This window comes from Hylobates moloch, unplaced genomic scaffold (assembly GCF_009828535.3).
Source record: "Hylobates moloch isolate HMO894 unplaced genomic scaffold, HMol_V3 SCAFFOLD_21, whole genome shotgun sequence".
NCBI classification, from domain to species: domain Eukaryota; kingdom Metazoa; phylum Chordata; class Mammalia; order Primates; family Hylobatidae; genus Hylobates; species Hylobates moloch.
This window is the reverse complement of record NW_026652296.1, coordinates 17,842,625-17,861,747: the sequence shown is the minus strand read 5'-3', so window position 1 is coordinate 17,861,747 and position 19,123 is coordinate 17,842,625. Positions and strand designations below refer to the sequence as shown.

Here is a 19,123-nt window from a genome sequence, read left to right as displayed (position 1 = left end):
TTTAGAAGGTTCTTGGAAGCTATAGGTCTTATTTTAACCTTAGACACTCTCAGAGTTCTTAAAAGACATAACATATTCTTGCTTGTTCATAGCTTTCACAAGTTGTTTCATTGATGACAAGGCTTTGAATCCTGAGAAAGTGCAATTTGAGTTTCTTAATAAGGAAACACAACACCTAGGAAAGGAAGCAATTTTAAAAGATATTGGCAGATTTGAGGAAAGGTTTAAAAACAGTTTGCTCAAATATCTGTTGCTTTCCAAACATAAAGCATGATTGTGTCAGCACAGAGCACAGTGTCAAAACTAGGTAGATGAAGAGGGAAAATAGGAGGTCTTTTTAGAAAACGGTAATTTCTCTCAATTACCAAATGTCTCACTGATTAGTAGTTGTGGGGAAATAAATTCTGGAGTTGTACCTGTGATATTAATGGGGCATGTGATAGATCATTGCAGCTCCATAAGGATGCGTGAGAACAGAGAACGTGCTTTAAGCTCAACTGGGAGATTCATCTTTCTGTGAAGGTCTGGGCTCTCAGGGATAGATTGTACGTCAGGTGCCCCACCTCCATATACTCATGAAGACAAATTCCTCTGCAAAGAAGCAGAAGCAGTTGCCCTGCTTGACAGACAGACGAATGGAGGGAGGACCACAGGAGTCTTCACCAATGTTTTGTTTTATAAATGTATCACTAAATTCCTATATTTAAAAATGCCTTCTTCTTGATTCATAAATTACAAGTCAAAGAATGTTAGAGTCAGAAGAAATTGACTTCTGATATTACAATGGTCAATAAGGTCCAGGGAGGGATGATGTGTGGCCCAAGGTCACAGAGCAAGTAAATGGCAGAGCTAGGACAGAATCCAGGACTCCTTATTTTTAGATCCATTTCACAGAAGTGGGTGTAGGAAGCCCAGAGAAAGGCAGCTCAAAGTCTGAGGTTAGTGACAGATCTGGGATGAGTTCCCAAGGATGCTTCCTTAGCCACTAGGCAGAAGGCCATGCTAACCAAAGGCCTGGCAGTGGAGATAATGCCTACCCAATTCCACCATGTGCCTGCAGCCCACACAGAACCACAATAATAACCACAGGAAGAACAGAGCTAGAGGGGCCTGAGGTAGCTCTGCTGTTAATATGTTGCACATATTTAAAATCACATGTTTCCACTCAATCCTGGGTAGGAAAACTGAGGTCCAGAGGTTCAAGTCAACAAAGCAAGGCAGAGACAGAAGTGTTGTGTCCATGTGGTAAAAGGTGGATGCCTGGGAGTCATCAGTGGGTGCCACTGAGTTGAGCTGCTTTGGTTCAAATCTCCTTCCTGGCGCTTCCAACCTCTACGATGAAGGGCAAGTTGCTTAATCTCTTCGTGCCTCAATTTTCCATCTATAAAGTGGGAACACATTGGTACCTACACTGCATAGGGTTTTGTGAACCATAAAGGAAACAAGGCTTTAAAGCACCTGGCACAGAATGAGTGCTTTATAAATGCTAGCTGTTACTATTCTCAAAGACAGACATCCCTGTCGGTGCGAATACAAAACACATCATAAAAATCTGATAATCTAGGAGAGAATTGACCAATAGAAACATAATGTGAGCCACATATGCAATTCTAAATTTTCTAATAGGCACATATAAAAAGGTAAAAAGAAATGGGTTAATTTTAATAATTTATTTAACCCAATACATCTAAAATATAATCATTTCAACATGTAATCAGCCTAAACATTATTAATGAGGTGTTTTTACATGATTTTTTCATACTAAGTTTTTGAAATCTGGTGTGTAGTTTACACTTACAGGACTAGCCACATTTCCAGTACTCCGTAGCCATGTGTGGCTAATGACCACCAGATTAGATATGGCAAATGGGACCTCAAGGGGTTACTGGATTTTCCAGATTGTTGGACTTCATTTTTTAGAGAAATCTCAGCCATCTTATTTTTACTAAATTGGGGGAAAAAAGACTATATTTATACTAAACTATTTCCTTTTCTTACCAAATATCTTAGAATGCATATTTGTAATTCAAATTACTATAATATCCAAAGCATAATGAAAACCTGTTTCCTCACTAAGGAAAAGACAGATCACACATTTAAAAATGAAAGGTTCACTTGGAGGAGCTCTAGCCCCTACAGCAGCAGCCCAATCGCTTGAATGGTCCACGAAGACATCGCCCAGCATCAGCATCCAGCCAGCATCACCATGATCAGGATGATTCTCAGCAATGTCTTCCTCTCAGGCTGCCCTGGGAGTGGCTAAAGTTGAAACAGCAGGAAACAGAGGAATCTTGAAGGACGTCATCTTTGTGGTCCTGTTAAATGTGTCTCTGACACACGACTGTTTTTGTGATGCTTCCTTTTCAAAGAATTTACTCTGAACAACATGCAGGTTCACTGTATCTGCATTTACAGAGACACTGACAGACTTAGACAATTCAACAAACTGACAGGATCAACCCTCCATTAAAAGTAAAGCATTTCTTCCATTTTTCCAGTGAGAAGACATCCTCCCCTCAAAAAAAGTTTTCGGGCAACTTTAATAAATACAATTTTAAGTGTACAGATGATTGAATTGGGCAAAAGTCCGCTTATGGTATCTAATATACAATTTAATTACACATACATTTTAAAATCACATTTCATAAAATATTAATTCAAAAATAGAGTGGTTCAGGGCACAGATTCTGGATCCAGATGGCCTGAATTCAAATCTCAGCTCCTCCATTTACTGTAACTCACTTTTGAGAGAGTTGACATTCTAGGCCTCAGTTTCCTCCTCTTTAAAATAGGGGTGATAATAACATCCAGCTCACAGTGTTGTTGCAGTATTAAACGTTGTAAAAACATGTAAAGCCCTTACAACACTGTCCAGGAAGTGGTATACACGTTAGGTAAAAGAAATAGTGGTTTATTATCCATTCCTATAGACTTTAGAACCCCTTTATTCATTCATTCATTCATTCTTTCTTTTCTTTCTTTCTTTCTTTTTGAGATGAAGTTTTGCTTTTCTTACTCAGGCTGGAGGGCAATGGTGCAGTCTCAGCTCATTGCAACCTCTGCCTCTCAGACAACCCTTTTATTCTAACTTGTCAAGTGCACCAGTGTTTGTCATCAGAAGAAGCACTTTTTAAGTTGAATCATGCCAGTCTCCATCACTTTCACTTCCCATTACACCATTTGGAATATAATACTTTTTGAATCTAGGTATGATGTCACAGAAGACTGAGTGTCAAGGCAAGCATCTATGTGGATATTAGCACAGACAGGTTTTCCCATTTATCTGGCAGCTGTATATTCTGATCACCACAAGGACATCATGTTGCTTTTCAAAGCCATTGTTAGGACACTTGTTCATAACCATCACCAACACTCGTCATTACTTGGTCATATCCTCCGGAATAATTACTAAACCTGCGTTCAATTTCCTTGCCTTTTCTATCAATTCTGTGATCCCTGTAAACATCCCAAACTAGCACTGATTGGGGTCATTGCAGGCTAATGTAGTTTCTTCAATTAATTTTGTAGCTCCAAGTACACAAAAAACCATCTTATAATATGAAGATGTTTTGTAAGAACTTTTCTCAGAGCTGTTTGGAGACAAAGATCTTGTCTTTCATTTGGGCACACAGGAGGCATTCTGGCATTTCTTTCTTCCCCCACCTCCATCTCTTAGGTGTTAGTTGAATAAACCATGGTTCATTCACCCAGGAGAATATCATGTAGCCTTGGATGGTGAAAATTAACTCTGAATATAGTGGCATAAAAAGAGATGGATGACAGAAGGGTTTGGGAGCTATGACTCTATTCACTGTCTGCACTCCTAGGCGGCCACAGTGCAGCTGTCCAGAGCACAGCCTGGACCCTTACCAAGGGCATATCCTGCCTCCACCATATGCTAACGATGACCTGGGCAAGTCATTCAAGCTTTCTGTGCCGAGGTTTCCTGATCTGTAAAATGCAGACAACAGCATCCACAACAGAGGACGGCTGCAAAGATTAAATAAGTTACTATATTTAAAGTACTTAGGATAGTACCTGACACATACTAAGCATTATGTAAGTAGCACGTCTCTATCACCATTACCACATACAGACACTCTCTGTCTTCCTCCTTCCCTCTCTCCATCCTCCTTCACTCTCTCCCTTTCTCTCTCAAAACACATCAATATGTTAATGGTATATTTAGGCTAACTGTAATGATGGTGGAGAGAGGTAACTTATATGTTCAAACTCAGCATTTTTTAAGAATAAATATATAATATTTTGTCATTAAAGAGGAAAGAAAAAAATGTACTGACTCAACAATTGCTAAATGGGAACATAAGAACTTACAACTTTAAACCAATCAATAATAATATCAGGTGTGATTAAGGACACTTAAAGGCCCATACTTCCATATCATTTTATTGTAAGCCTTACATTAAAGAAAGGGTAGGTCAATCTGAGAATAGATCACATCTTCCCAAGAGGAGACTCTTACAGGTGTCACAAGCAGTGCCACACATTCTTGAGAGTGTGCCAGGCCTCAGAGCAAAGGAAGGGGTCATCCCCAGTGTCTCTTTATTTGCCCCAAGGATCCTGGGACCAACTTCAGAGCAGAAGAACCCAGACCAATCAGGTCCTGGGATCAAGTGGCCCATCCTGACCAAAGCCTCATCAAGCTCAGAGTCGGGCTCAGGACATGAAAGCTACAGACGCCCCAGGTGCCATGAAAATGCCAAAGAAAGTGGCAGCCCCTCGAGGGTTCTCCTGAAACCACTTTCTCCCAACTTTCCCAACACGAATAACTTTAACAATAATTCAGTTATTGTTAAATAACCACCTTCCTTATTCCAGGCCCCATGCAGGATACAAGGAATTCAGCAATGAGAGGCAGTCCATGCCCTGGAGCCACTCACAGGCCTAGTAGGGAATCAGAGACAACATGTGAAAAACTCAGCTACAGAAGCAAAGTAGAGAGGTAAATGCTGTGAGGGGAGTCAGGGAGGGCCTGCTGGAGTAGGTGACATTTGTGCCAGGGTTTGATTTAGGAGGAAGGGAAAGTGGAGCTGTGCTCTAGTCTTGGGGATCAGCAAGTACAAAGGCACGACAGTGTGACCTGCAGGGTTTGTGGTTGAAATAAGCGATATCAACTATGACTATCTTTTAAAAAATTCAAAGTTTCTGGAAGAATATTGAGAAGCTCATAATGAACAGAAAGCTGAAGGATCAGGCCTGAAAAATAAGCAGAAAAAAAAAGGGAGTTCAGGGAGATCAACAAGCAAGAAGTCCAGCAACCTCATAGCATAAACACCATGGCCAGACACCACCCCTACTACTTACTGTACACCCCAATTCTCCAGCCTCTGGCTGCTGGCCCATCCTTCCTAGATGAAAAGTCCTGGGCAGCAGGGTCCACGTGGTGCATCCAGGTTACCTATTCAGCCACACCCAGGCTGCCAGGAAATGATGAGCAGCTGGCGCCTTCACCTCTCAGTGAGCTACACAATCCACTGAGACTCAACACAATGAGAGATACCCCAAATCAGGAAACAGGGTTGGAGACTGGACTCCCAAAACAATAACACAAAGGCTGCTCTCGTGTGATTACACAGAAGGGGAAATGAAAGAGAAAAGGGCAGGAGGGGGCACTGAGGCTGGAGATACATGCTGGGGTCGCGTCATGAGAAAGTTCAATTATTAATAAGAGCAATTCATCTAACAAACATTTGCCACTACCTACTAAACCCCAGCACTGCGGTTACAAATATAAATACAATGTTGTCCCTGCCTACAAGAACCAAAGCTAGCTCTGTTTATGGCCCGTGAACAGGCTTGCAGTTCATCCAACAAACATGAGGGAGCCCACACAGCTTTTTACAGCTAGCGTCCACCTGGACTGACCAGTGCTTGGACCATTCTATTTGACAATATTTCCAACACTATTCTTGCTAAAGCCCAGGGAGTACCTAAGCTAAGAGCTAGAACAAGGTGCAATCAGGGGACCATCACCAGTGCCTGGCTTGTGTTTAGTGCTTCGGAATTTGCAAAGCATTTTCCCAACCATCAAGTCATGGGCAAATGTCCAGGACTACATGTTTGCCATGTGGATGATATTCCTTCTCCAGATGTCAAAGATAATACACAACCATTCTGTTTTGGGTACATAAGGGAATACAGAAATATATACATATGAAAACAAATTTGTTAACTTCTACTGGAGATGAGCACAGAGATGTATGTACAAGAATACTCACCGCAACATGATTCAGGAGTAATTGGAAAGGACTTAAATACGCAACAATACGGGGTGATGAAATAAATTGTGGAACAGTCATTGCAATGGGAAACTATGAAACCTTTAGAAAACATGGTTTTATGGAACATTTAATGGCATGGGAAAATGCTAAAGAAAAAAAGCATTAAATAGCAAAATAGATATTTCCGCAAGTTTGTGTGAACATATGACTTTCATTTCATTCTTTTTTTTTTTTTTTTTTGAGACAGAGTCTCGCTCTGTCGCCCAGGCTGGAGTGCAGTGGCACAATCTCAGCTCACTGCAAGCTCCGCCTCCCGGGTTCACGCCATTCTCCTGCCTCAGCCTCTCCGAGTAGCTGGGACTACAGGCGCCCGCCACCACGCCCGGCTAATTTTTTGTATTTTTAGTAGAGACGGGGTTTCACCATGGTCTCGATCTCCTGACCTCGTGATCCGCCCGCCTCGGCCTCCCAAAGTGCTGGGATTACAAGCGTGAGCCACCGCGCCCGGCCTCATTTCATTCTTTATAGCTATCCCTACTGTGCATTTTCTCAACAATAAATACACATTGTTTTTGCCATCATAAATCATGACTGCAAGTAGAAAACATTTGTAAAGATGCTTAGTTGATGCCAGTATCACATCTGTAATGTATATTTCTCTAGCCTAGACATCAAGCCTGATTCCTCAGCCACATAAAACTCACATGACCTTGGACCAGTTGCTTCACTTCTCTGGGACTCTGTTTTCTCAAAAACAAGCGACAGTATCTCTGAACTCAGGGAATGGTGGGACATTAGATGAAATGTTGTACAGGATGATGCCTAACCCACTTCTTAGTTAGAGTGGACAAGTAGTAAATGCCAGCTCCCTTAGGAGAAAGCAAAGCTGGCCAGGCGCAGTGGCTCATGCCTGTAATCCCAGCACTTTGGGAAGCCGAGGCGGGCAGATCATGAGGTCAGGAGATTGAGACCATCCTGGCTAATGTGGTGAAACCCCGTCTCTACTAAAAATACAAAAAAATTAGCTGGGCCTGGTGGCGGATGCCTGTAGTCCCAGCTACTCAAGAGGCTGAGGCAGGATAATGGCATGAACCTGGGAGGCGGAGCTTGCAGTGAGCTGAGATCGTGCTACAGCACTCCAGCCCGGGCGACCGAGTGAGACTCCGTCTCAAAAAAAAAAAAACAAAAAAACAGAAGAAAGCAAGGCTTCCAATACTTACAGTGCTCGTGTGGAAAAGGTAACCTGGGTAGGTCATGGGGTCGGGGTACTGATGTGTAATTGACCTGGTTTTAGTTTCCTAGAACTGCTATTAAAAACTACCACGAGCTAGGTGGCTTAAGACAAAAGAAACCTATTGTCTCACAGTTCTGGAACCTAGAAGTCCAAAATCAGGGTGTTGGCAGGGCCGCGTTGTCTTCTAAGGCCCTAGGGAAGAAGCCGTCCTTGCCTTGCCTGACTTCTGGTGTCTGTTGACAATCCTCAGCATTCCTTGCCTTATGGCCGCATTGCCCCAATCTCCACTGCCATCTCCACATGGCCTCCTTCCCTAAGTGTGTATGTATCTTTGCCTCTACCAGTCGTATCCGGTTAGAACCAAATATGACCAGCATGACCTCATCCTAAGTTGATCATTTCTATAAATACTTATTTTCAAGTAAGTGTGACATTTACAGATATCAGGGGTTAGTATGTCAACTTATCTTTTTAGAGACACCATTCAACCCAAACAGACCTCAACCCTCCCTTTAGAAACATCAGCAGTTACAGCAAGGCAGGAACCCACAGGCAAAGGCCCCATGGTGTGAAGGAACAGGCCAGGACCACCCTGGAGACGGTGCTGCTTCCATGACATGCTAGTTGGGTAAAATGTGTGTGTGTGCGCGCGCGCGCACACGTGTGCATGTGTGTCACCTGTGTGTGTGTGTTCACCCAACTCCTGCTCCTTCCAATCAGGAAACTCACTAAGCTTTTTGTATTTTTCTGCTCTAGAAATGTGTGTAGGAAAAATAGAAGAAGCTGCTTGAAATCAAGGCTTCCTTCCTTCCTCCTTTGTTTTTTCTAACTCTAAACTTACTTGAGAGAGAATGCTGGGGTCTGGAAGGACTGGGCCAAAGGTGTGCTTTTGAAGGCTAAGATGGTGAGGAGAGAGGTTCTCCCATTTTACGAAGGTGGGAGGTATGGATCTGCTGGTGCCACACTGCTCCATGGCAGTACCTGAGGAGAGGCAGGCCCGGGGGGCGTTGGTAGGTGGTGCACCTGGGCTGGCTGGGCTGTGACAATGGCTCCTAGCCTAAGAAAGCAGCAGCAGAATCACTAGACCTAAAGGGAATGCAGCAGCGGGCTTCCCAGAGAAAATCACAACAGTCTGCTTAAACCCCAGGAAACTCATAGAACCCTAGGGAAGAGGGAGCTCCCATAGTGCCTAAAATGTAGTCTCAGCTCCCTGGGGACTGAAGGTCAGATTCAGGATTATGTAAAGAAGAGAAATAAGTGAGTATTTCTTATGTACCTGATTTTGCAACCTGAGATTCAACCCTAATCCATACCTCATGCTTAAAAGAATGTCCTACAAGTATTCAAAGGATATAGAAGCAAGTCACCCAAGCCCCACTACCTCTGGCTTCAGCCCTTTCCAAAGGATACCTCCAGCACTCACATCTTCCTTCAGCCCCCAGGATACCCTCCTGCTGGGCCCTGGGCTGTAATTCAGGGCTGTACCTCAGGGATGACTTGTGGAAACCCATGCCACGGATGGGGAAGGCAGGGCTAGGAACCGGTGGTAGCTGCAGTTAGTTCCATAGGCAGGATAGACAGCTAGAGAGAGGGTTTGTGAGTGAGTGTACTAACCCCTGCTCCTCTGTGACAGCCTCAGTAAAGACAAGGTGGCGAAACCAGGTCTGAAGCCTGGAATGCTAGTGCAAGAGCTTCTCGCATGGAGAGAGATGAGGAAAAGTATATATTTAGGTTGATGCAAAAGTAGTTGCAGTCTTTGCCATTACTTTCAATGGCAAATAACAGTGGTTGTGTGTAACATTCAATTCACAGAGCTGGGCTGGAGGAAATGTCTAAGCCCTCAATGCAGCAATGCATCCTGGACTTGAAAAGCGTCTCTGGCCTGTCAGGACCCACAGCAGAACACCTGCTGAGCAGCTCGCCTTTGTAAAGCAGCATCAGTGAGCTAGAAGTGGGGGCAAGGTCTCAGATGGACTTGGACTTCCAGCCCCAGAGATTGCAAGAACGAGAAAACATTTAGAAAAACCAACAATGACTAACCCCTACTCCGGGCAGACAGTTGACACTCATGCAGACATCCTCCATTTAACTCTCACATTGGTCCCCAAGATAAAGATGTGGAAACTGGGAATTGAGACCCTGGGATCACTCAGCTGTTGTGTAAGATTGGAATACACTGACCTGCAAACATGTCTATGATAAGGATTTTGAAAACAGAGAACAGGATGTCACAAGTGAGAATAAGGAGGAAGTCCATCTTTAGACAGACGGATAAGGGAAGATCGCCTTGAGGAGTCCTGTGAGCTGAGACATGAAGAAATCAGCAAAGCGCCAGATGCGGTGGCTCATGCCTGTAATCCCAGCACTTTGGGAGGCCAAGGCGGGAGGATCACCTGAGGTCAGAAGCTCGAGACCAGCCTGGTCAACATGGCAAAACTCCATCTCTACTAAAAATACAAAAATTAGCCAGGCGTGGTGACATGCGCCTGTAGTCTCAGCTACTTGGGAGTCTGAGGCTTGAGAATCACTCGAACCTGGGAGGTGGAGGCTGCAGTGAGCTGAGATAATGCCACAGCACTCCAGCCTGGGCAACAGAGCGACACTCTGTCTCAAAAAAAAAAAAAAAAAAAGAGAGAGAGAGAGAGAGAAAGAGAGAACCAAAGAACGAAAGAGAAATCAACAAAGTGAAGAATTGAGAAAACAAATTCTGGTGAGAAGGAACAAGGAAAAGTATGTGCAAAGGACCTGTGCCAAGAAAGAATCTGACACATCTGAGGAACTAAAACACACCAGGTATGAGAGAGGAGAAGAAAACGGGCCCAAAGAAGGCACTGGATCATGCAGGATCTTATAGGCCATGACAAGGATTTCAGATTTCATCCTACGTGCCAGGGGAGGCCATCAGCAGGATTAAGTCCCAAAATGACATGGACTGAGTTACCCAGACCAAGTATAGCACGGAGCTCGTCACACAGAGGGGATGGGCAAAAAGCTGTGAAACATCTAAATAAACAGACTCAAACTTGACTTCCAAGATGAAGAGAACTGCTGGCTTTACAGAAAGAAAAGCAAGATTTCAGCTTTGCCTGTAAGAAGAACAAACAGTTTCGCCTAACCCAAATTCACTTTCATGCCTCTCTGCCTAAGCGGCACACAGAGCCGCTGAAATCCACAGGCGCATCATGACAGAATAATTTCAGTGATCATTATCAAATGCCTCTATTTAGAAAAGCCCAAAGATTGTATTAGCATGATCCAATATTTATGAAATGACATCCTGCCGTAACGAGGGGCTGAGAAAATTAATATTAGAAGCAAAAGCCGTGTCTTTTGGGAGAGAGAGTAGCATGAGTAAAAAGACACACTTTTACTCAGCTTCTCAGAACTTGGTTTACTGATCCATAAAATGGGAAGGATAGTAGCAAAGAGGAAAATACGTGATCAGCTAGTAAAGCAGCCAAAGGCCTTTAATCTTTTTTTCATTCATTCCTGTATTAATAAAAACACCTAATAAAGACTATTTGCCCATCCACACATCCATCCAACAAATTGCTAATTTAGTACATAGGATGTCTGATGTCCTGCATTAGGCACTGAAGATAAAGTTGTGAACAAGATTCTCATGGTCCCCATTCACATGGAACTTCTCATCTGGGAGTAAAACATGCACTGGATGAATAACACCTGCTGTGATACGTGTTACTAAGGACAAGTGCAAGGTGCAATGGGAACCATTACAAAGAATGCTGACCCAGACTGAGATATGAAAAGGACACACAAGACAGTGGGTAGGGGAAAGGCTCCGTGGAGGATGCCAATCTCATGTGAGTTTCTGAGGCAGGAGAGAGTCAGAACATTCTGGCAATTGGCAGAAGCCAGTGTAAAGTGAGCAGAGTGGGATGTAGACCATGATGATGATTTGGAGGTTTAGGGAGGATCAGCCCTCAGAGCTTTGGAGGCCACAACAGGGCTTTGGTCTTTCCTGGAGCAATGAGAAGCCTCAGAAAGCCTTAAGACAGAAGCTGGGTAGAGACAAGGAAGAAAAGAAGTAACATGAACATGCTTATATTCTAGAATAATCTCTTTGACATCTGTTTGGAGAATGGATTAAAGTCAAAAGAGTTAAGTCAAGGAGCCTGTTAGAAAGTTTTCCACTTACCCAGGAAACAGACAATGGTTGTGTTCACCAGGGCAGTGGTAGCAGAGATGGAGAGGCTTGGGCAGACCCAAGATATACTTCGGAAGTAAAAAGTGATTGATTGGAAAAGTGGGTAAGACAGAGAAAAAAGAGAAACATGGACCCCCAGTTTCTGAATCAGTACCAGTAGGGTGAAGTGAGCTTTCTGGAGATGAGGAACAGTGGAAAGTGAGTAGACAGGGAAGGGGGAATTGGTAAATCAAGAGTTCAGTTTTGGAGATGTTGAGCTTGGAGAGCCTACAACATGCTACAGGGCTTTAAGTGGACTAAAGATGAGCAGAAAGAGCATATGTGAACACACACACACCCACACACATGCATATGCACACACTGCCATATACACACACCCATACAAACACACACACACGCATACACACCTCCCATACACCCCCCACACACACACATACCCCTCCATACACACAGATCCCCATACACATGCATACATACACACACTCATATGCTCCCATACACATGCATACACACCCTCCATACACACATACACCCCCATACACACACCCCTATACATTCCCATACACACACCCATACACATCCACACCCACACCCGCATACACATGCACACACACCCATACACACACCCCTTACACCCCCATATGCACATACACCCCACATACACACACACCCATAGGCATGCATACACACATATGCCAATATACCCCCATACACACACGCCCCCAATACACAGGCATGCACATACAATGCACCTAAACACCCCCACACACACCCATACACCCCCATACACTCACACACACCCATACACATGCACATACACCCTCCATAAACGCACACCCATACACACACACCCCCTTACACCCCAATACGCACACACACATACACCCCCATACACATACACACACACACCCACAGACATGCATACACAGATACACCAATACACCCCCATACATACACACACACACACACACACACACACACACCAGTACACAGGCATGCACACACACCACACCCATACATCCCCATACACACACACACATGCATACACACACGTATACACACTATAAGATCCAGATTTATTGGGCCACTATCAAGGAGGGCCATGAAGAGTAGAGCAGATGTGCTATGTTTAAGCAGAGGTGTCTTGGATTCTTGGGGTCCCTAATGGGATGGGTGATTCTATCATGTAAACCAGGCAGTACTTTTGATAAAGTCAGCATGATTGAGCAACAGACAGAGGTTGTTCCACACTGCCTTACTAATAGGCATGCACACCTGTTGATGACTTTGCTCATTCAAAGTAAGGTCCCACCAGATCTGAAATGCTCAATTCTGTACCACAGCCCAACTTTATTACACCTAAGCCTTGTATCAACACTTGTGAGAAATTTATACAATTAATGCCCTTAATAGGAGCTATCCATAACCATCCAGTGCCTCCTGCTTTGGAGCCAGACTCAAAGTGAACAAGGCCACACCCTCACCCTCCCTGGGCATCTCTGAGCATCTTCTTTGCTCCCAGTTTAGTAGCATCCTGGAAAACCCGGTTCTCCAGAGGCAGCCAAGATGACATGGCAGTTGGGCAGTGGGTTGTGTAGGTGTAAAATTCCTGAGACATCTAGGCTGGAGGCATAAATGTCAGAATCACCAGCACAGAGGCAGTATCTGAGGCCATGGGAGTGGTTGAGGCCAGCCACGGAAAGAACACCCAGTAAGCCTAAAGAACTCTTAATACTCCATGGCCAGAGTGCGCTGACAGGGGAGACTGAGAAAGAGCACCTGGGGGATTGGTGAAAACCAAGACAGGTGTGGGTTAAAGCGAGGGAGCCTTTGGTCAAGGAGAAACTGTAGAAAATGGCCTCCCTTCTCCAACAAGCAATTGTCTTTACAACTGTAGCAGGGATATGTGATTATTCAGAAAAGTGAGCTTCACTTTCTCAGAGTCACAACTCTTCCTGGCTTCTATCACCAGGTAAGCCTCTTCAAGATGCACCTGACGCAGCTATACCCCACATTTAGAGTCTAAGTGTTCTCTCTGAGTAGACCTCCTTCAGGTACTTCCCCTGAAACATATCAGGTGTACCTCACAGGCCTGCCCCATGCAGGTATCCATCAAGAATTCACACTAGGCCTTCAGCGCCGCTGGTTAAGGATAAAAGGTTGGTATTTAGAATGTCAGGGTGTTTACCTTATAATACAATATATAATAATAATATAATAATATATAATAATATTATATAATAATATGACCTTATAAAAATCTGTGGAAGTATCCCTATATATATAAATTATATAATATATATATTATGTAATGTATATAATGTATAATATAATATATAACCTTATAATAATCTGACTGTAGAAGTCTCCCTAAATATATCTAAATAATACAACACATAATAATAGACAATAATATGATAATACATAACAATAATATAATAATATAATTAATATAACCTTATAATAGTCTGAGTTGAAGTTTCCCTAAATATATACAACCTATGTCCATGTGGCCTGGAAGAAAAGGAGTGACCTTAAATTCTTCAGAAGCTCTTTCTTTCCCTGACATGCCCCTATCATCAGGCTCCCAAGCAAAACCCAGTGATATCTACTTGTGGCTAAAGCTTAGAATCTCGAAGCTAAAAGAAATGCTGAATCCAGGTGACATGTGACTAGTACCAAATCCTAAAAAATTCTACAAAATGGGAGAAAATTTTCACAACCTACTCATCTGACAAAGGGCTAATATACAGAATCTACAATGAACTCAAACAAATTTACAAGAAAAAAACAAACAACCCCATCAAAAAGTGAGCAAAGGACATGAACAGACACTTCTCCAAAGAAGAAATTTATGCAGCCAAAAAACACATGAAAAAATGCTCATCATCACTGGCCATCAGAGAAATGCAAATCAAAACCACAATGAGGTACCACCTCACACCAGTTAGAATGGCCATCATTAAAAAGTCAGCAAACAACAGGTGCTGGAGAGGATGTGGAGAAATAGGAACGCTTTTACACTATTGGTGGGACTGTAAACTAGTTCAACCATTGTGGAAGTCAGTGTGGCGATTCCTCAGGGATCTAGAACTAGAAATACCATTTGACCCAGCCATCCCATTACTGGGTATATACCCAAAGGACTATAAATCATGCTGCTATAAAGACACATGCACACGTATGTGTATTGCGGCACTATTCACAATAGCAAAGACTTGGAACCAACCCAAATGTCCAACAACGATAGACTGGATTAAGAAAATGTGGTACATATACACCATGGAATACTATGCAGCCATAAAAAATGATGAGTTCATGTCCTTTGTAGGGACATGGATGAAACTGGAAAACATCATTCTCAGTAAACTATCGCAAGGACAAAAAATCAAACACCGCATGTTCTCACTCATAGGTGGGAACTGAACAATGAGAACTCATGGACACAGGAAGGGGAACATCACACTCTGGGGACTGTTGTGGGGTGGGGGGGGGGGGAGGGACAGCATTAGGAGATATACCTAATGCTAAATGACGAGTTAATGGGTACAGCAAACCAACATGGCACATGGATACATATGTAACAAACCTGCACATTGTGCACACGTACCCTAAAACCTAAAGTATAATAATAAAAATAAATAAATAAATAAATAAAAAAGAATTCATTCAGCCTTGGTTTGACTACCTCTGAGTGTGGGGAACTCACTACCTACAGAGTTATCGATTGCCGTCTCAGAGGGCTCAATGTGTAAGTAAGTTCTTACCCCCATGATTCACGGTAAAAACTAGCCATCCCCATTACAGCCCCAAACATGATGGATCACATACCTGTGGGCACTGCCTGGTCCAGCATTGGTTTCTCCCATGTGTTAATCTGCTCCCAGGTGAACCCATTGGTCCCTAGAGCCACACTATAACCACAGTTGCTGTAGTGCTCATCAAAGGAACAGCCACCTGCAGATAAAAGAGACATGGGTAAATACATTCCAGTGTCTGAGGCTTGGTTCGTTACCTCTGTCTTGTCGGCTCTTCATTTACAGCTTTGAATTTTAAACTCTGGAGAAGATTTTCTTTTTATATATATAAAAAAAAAGACGAGCAAATTGGATTTTTATATTTGCTTTGGTGCTCTCAGGAAAGGCACTGGCATCTGCAGGCCCCCGTATTCAAAAAAGTTAATAAGGCTAGTTACATTGATTTTAATCTTCCTTCCTGAGAAAGTAAACAGCAGCGTCTCATTCTAAGTAGTAAAAATGAATGCCAGGGCATGCCTCTGTAATTGCTTTGTGCAGCACGGAGAGATGCTGTGAGGCAGCGGAAGGAGCACTCACTTCCGAGTCTGGCAAAACTAGACAGCCATCACCTTCACAAGGCTGTGTGAGCTCAGGCCAGATGCTTCATACCTGAGCGTCTCCGTTTCCTCACCTATGATATGGAGGGAATGTCCAACCTTACAGAAATACCATGAGGATTAAATGGAATAACATGTGAAAAGTAACTGCCACAGAATACTTTCTCAATGCCCACCTGTTTGTAAAAAGCAGTCTGAAAAATCATTTTTCACGCAGTGAGAATCGAATTGGTAAGAAATTAGACAATCATGCACCTGGAAGATAATAAAGTCAATGTTGATCATGTTTAAAGCTTCTCCCTTTAACTTTAAAGGTCAAGCCATCCACCATTTGACAATAAGTTATGTTCATTTGCTGTTGACAAGGATTCACTGAGCATATGCTCTGGGCTGTAAGTCCCATCAAGGTGACGTTGAGAGAGATGTGGGGTGTACAGTGGAGGCTCCAACTAGGAAACACTGGTCTGTCCAGAGAAATAGGAGCCCATTATATTCTGGAGGAGAAAGCAGAAGAAATGGAGGAGAAGTAAACAGGGCTTTGAAGGATGGGAGCATCTCCATGGGCAGAGGGCAGGAGGAATGGCATTCTGAGTTGAGCCTGCAGGGTACACAAATGCAGGGAGGCAGAACTGGGACTGAGTTCTACAGCAGCCTCCTGGCTGGTCTCCCAGACCTGTTTCACACTCCAGTCCATCTTTTCCAATGTCCCTTTCTTGTCTCCTTAATGTTCAGAGGGTGCATCACATCACCATCCTCCTCCTCTAAACGCTCATAGGTTTCCCACCCCACAGAAAACCAATGTCTGCTATAGATTAAATGTCTGAATGCCTGCAAAATTCATGCTGAAGTTTCAACCCCCAAAGTCATAGTATTAGGACACATGGCCTTTGGGAGGTGATTAGGACATGAGGGTAGACTCCACATGACTGGGACTGGGAGTGGGACTAGTGCTCTTATAAAGAGACCCCAGAGAGCTATCTTGCCCCTTCCACCATGTGAGGACACAAGGAGAAGGTGCCATCAAAGAAGCAGGAGCTGGGCCGTTACCAGATGCTGAATCTGCCAATGTCTCGATCTTATACTCCTTGGTCCCCAGGACTGTGAGAAATCAATTTCTGTTGTTTATAAGCCACTCAGTCACGGTATTTTGTTATGGCAGCCTAAATTGACTAAGAAAATAACCAAACACGGCTTTATTCAATTCATCCCACACTAGCCTGGCCCATAGGCTCATTAACATCACACTATTGTCTCCATCAGCTGCAAAGAACCAAATTCTTTCTCTGCACCCCAGACCTGAGATTTCCTCTGGATAGTGGTGGTGGACATCCTGTTGACAGATTGATACAGAATACAGTCCAAACACCATGGAAGAAAACCTGTGATAGAAAAGCTTTCTCCACTTTCCTTTCTCGTTGGATATGGACACCCAGAAGAGCTGGCCTTCAGCAACTACTATGGTCCAAATGTGCGTGTTCCCCTTAAATTCATATGTTGAAGCCTAATCCCCAATGTAATAGTGTTAGGTGGAGCCTTTGGGAGATGCTTCCAAAGGATTGTGAGGGCTCTGTTCTCAGAAATGAGATCATGCCCTTATAAAAGATGCCCTAGGCAGATCATTCACCCCTTCTGCCATGTGAGGACTCAGAGAAGGTGCCATCTATAAGGAATGGACCTTTACCAAGTACCAAATCTGCTATCACCTTGATCTTGAACTTGCCAGCCCTCAGAATTATGAGCAATAAATTTCTATTTTTTAAATAACTCAGTTTAAGGCATTTTGTCATAGCAGCCAAAATGGATTAAGACAGCACCCCACTGAGTATCTCCACGCTGTAGAGGAAAGCCACCCAGAGAGTCGCCTGACCAGGAATATCAGCATTCAACTTTTCAGGAACAAAATATAAACTTTTCTTGTCATATGCCACTGAGATCTTAGGGTTTAACTGTTAGCACCGTAGAGCTTTGTACAACCTGACTAATATATGAAGTGTGTCATACCTCAACACAGTGATCTGAAGAAAGAAAGAAGCAGCATACTCTCCCAAGCATTGCTCTGTGTCAGGCAACATATTCGACACTGATTACATAGACTATCTCATTAGCATTCACATAATCCTCACAAACCACATGAGGCATGAGGTACATTGTATCTCAACTTTAAATCGAAGGGAATTCATGCACTGAGGGGATAAATGACCTGCTCAGGCAAAAATGGAAGGAAAGTGTTGGAGCCAATATTAAATCCATGGCAACATAGCTGTAGAGCCCATGCCCATTCTAACAGGCCAGAGAGAGAATTATTCCCCCAAACCAAGGACAAGGTCTTTCACTTACAAGGTAATGAGAGGGGCCAGGCAGATAAAGAACTTCCAAGGTGGTTGGGCCTCTCCATTCAAATCCACTCCTTCACTTATTCTACAAACATTCAACAAGTTTTTTTAATGGGCTCTGGACATGGCATAGAATTGATAGATATGATCCTTACCCTCACAAAGTTTGCAGAATAGAGTGAAAGGTAAGCATGCAAATATACACTGAAGATGCAATGGAAAATATGCTTTCTTAGGTATGTGTTAGTGCTAAAAAAAAAAAAAACCAAGGTATTATTTTAGTTGATGGTTTAATTAACAAATTCTCTTCCTTCTTCTAGATAAGATTTAAGAGGGCTCAGCTATACCTCTGGGCATCCCAGGTTACAGATCCCAGGCAAGGTCACATTAATAATTGCCCCTAGTCCTTTGGATCCATTGCCCACCCCTCACCTCCCTGCCTCTGCTTAACTATAGGTAGACTGCTCAGCTGATACTGAGCTGACTGCTGACAGGTCCTGGCCCTCTAAGGACTAGGGATGTACCTCCTCTTCACAGGCACTCACTGAACCACCTTGCTTCTCCCCTCTGCTGAGCTCTGTTGGTCACTTCAATCTGCAGCAGGTAAGCAAATGCTTTTCCCTTCTTACAGTCTGCTCTTTGAAACTAGGGTTCCACAGCAGCAGGCCTCAGACCCTAGTGACCCCAAACCACAGTCCTCTCTTTGCCTCTGCAGAAGAGCTCACTTATAGTGAATTTAAAAGCAGCTTTGCACTCTATCTTGAGCCACTATTTCTTCAGAATATTCAGGAC

General features: G+C 43.4%; 1 protein-coding gene across 7 annotated transcripts in view; it reads right to left on the bottom strand.

Moving 5' to 3' along the window:
• PTPRT (protein tyrosine phosphatase receptor type T) overlaps nucleotides 1–19,123 on the bottom strand; it is a 1,124,172-nt gene that overhangs the window by 807,335 nt on the left and 297,714 nt on the right. For all 7 annotated transcript variants that reach the window (XM_032141872.2, XM_032141870.2, XM_058432870.1 and 4 more), the window contains exon 2: nucleotides 15,476–15,601. In XM_032141872.2, the coding sequence (XP_031997763.1) occupies nucleotides 15,476–15,601 (126 nt within the window). The remainder of the gene's footprint in view (nucleotides 1–15,475; nucleotides 15,602–19,123) is intronic.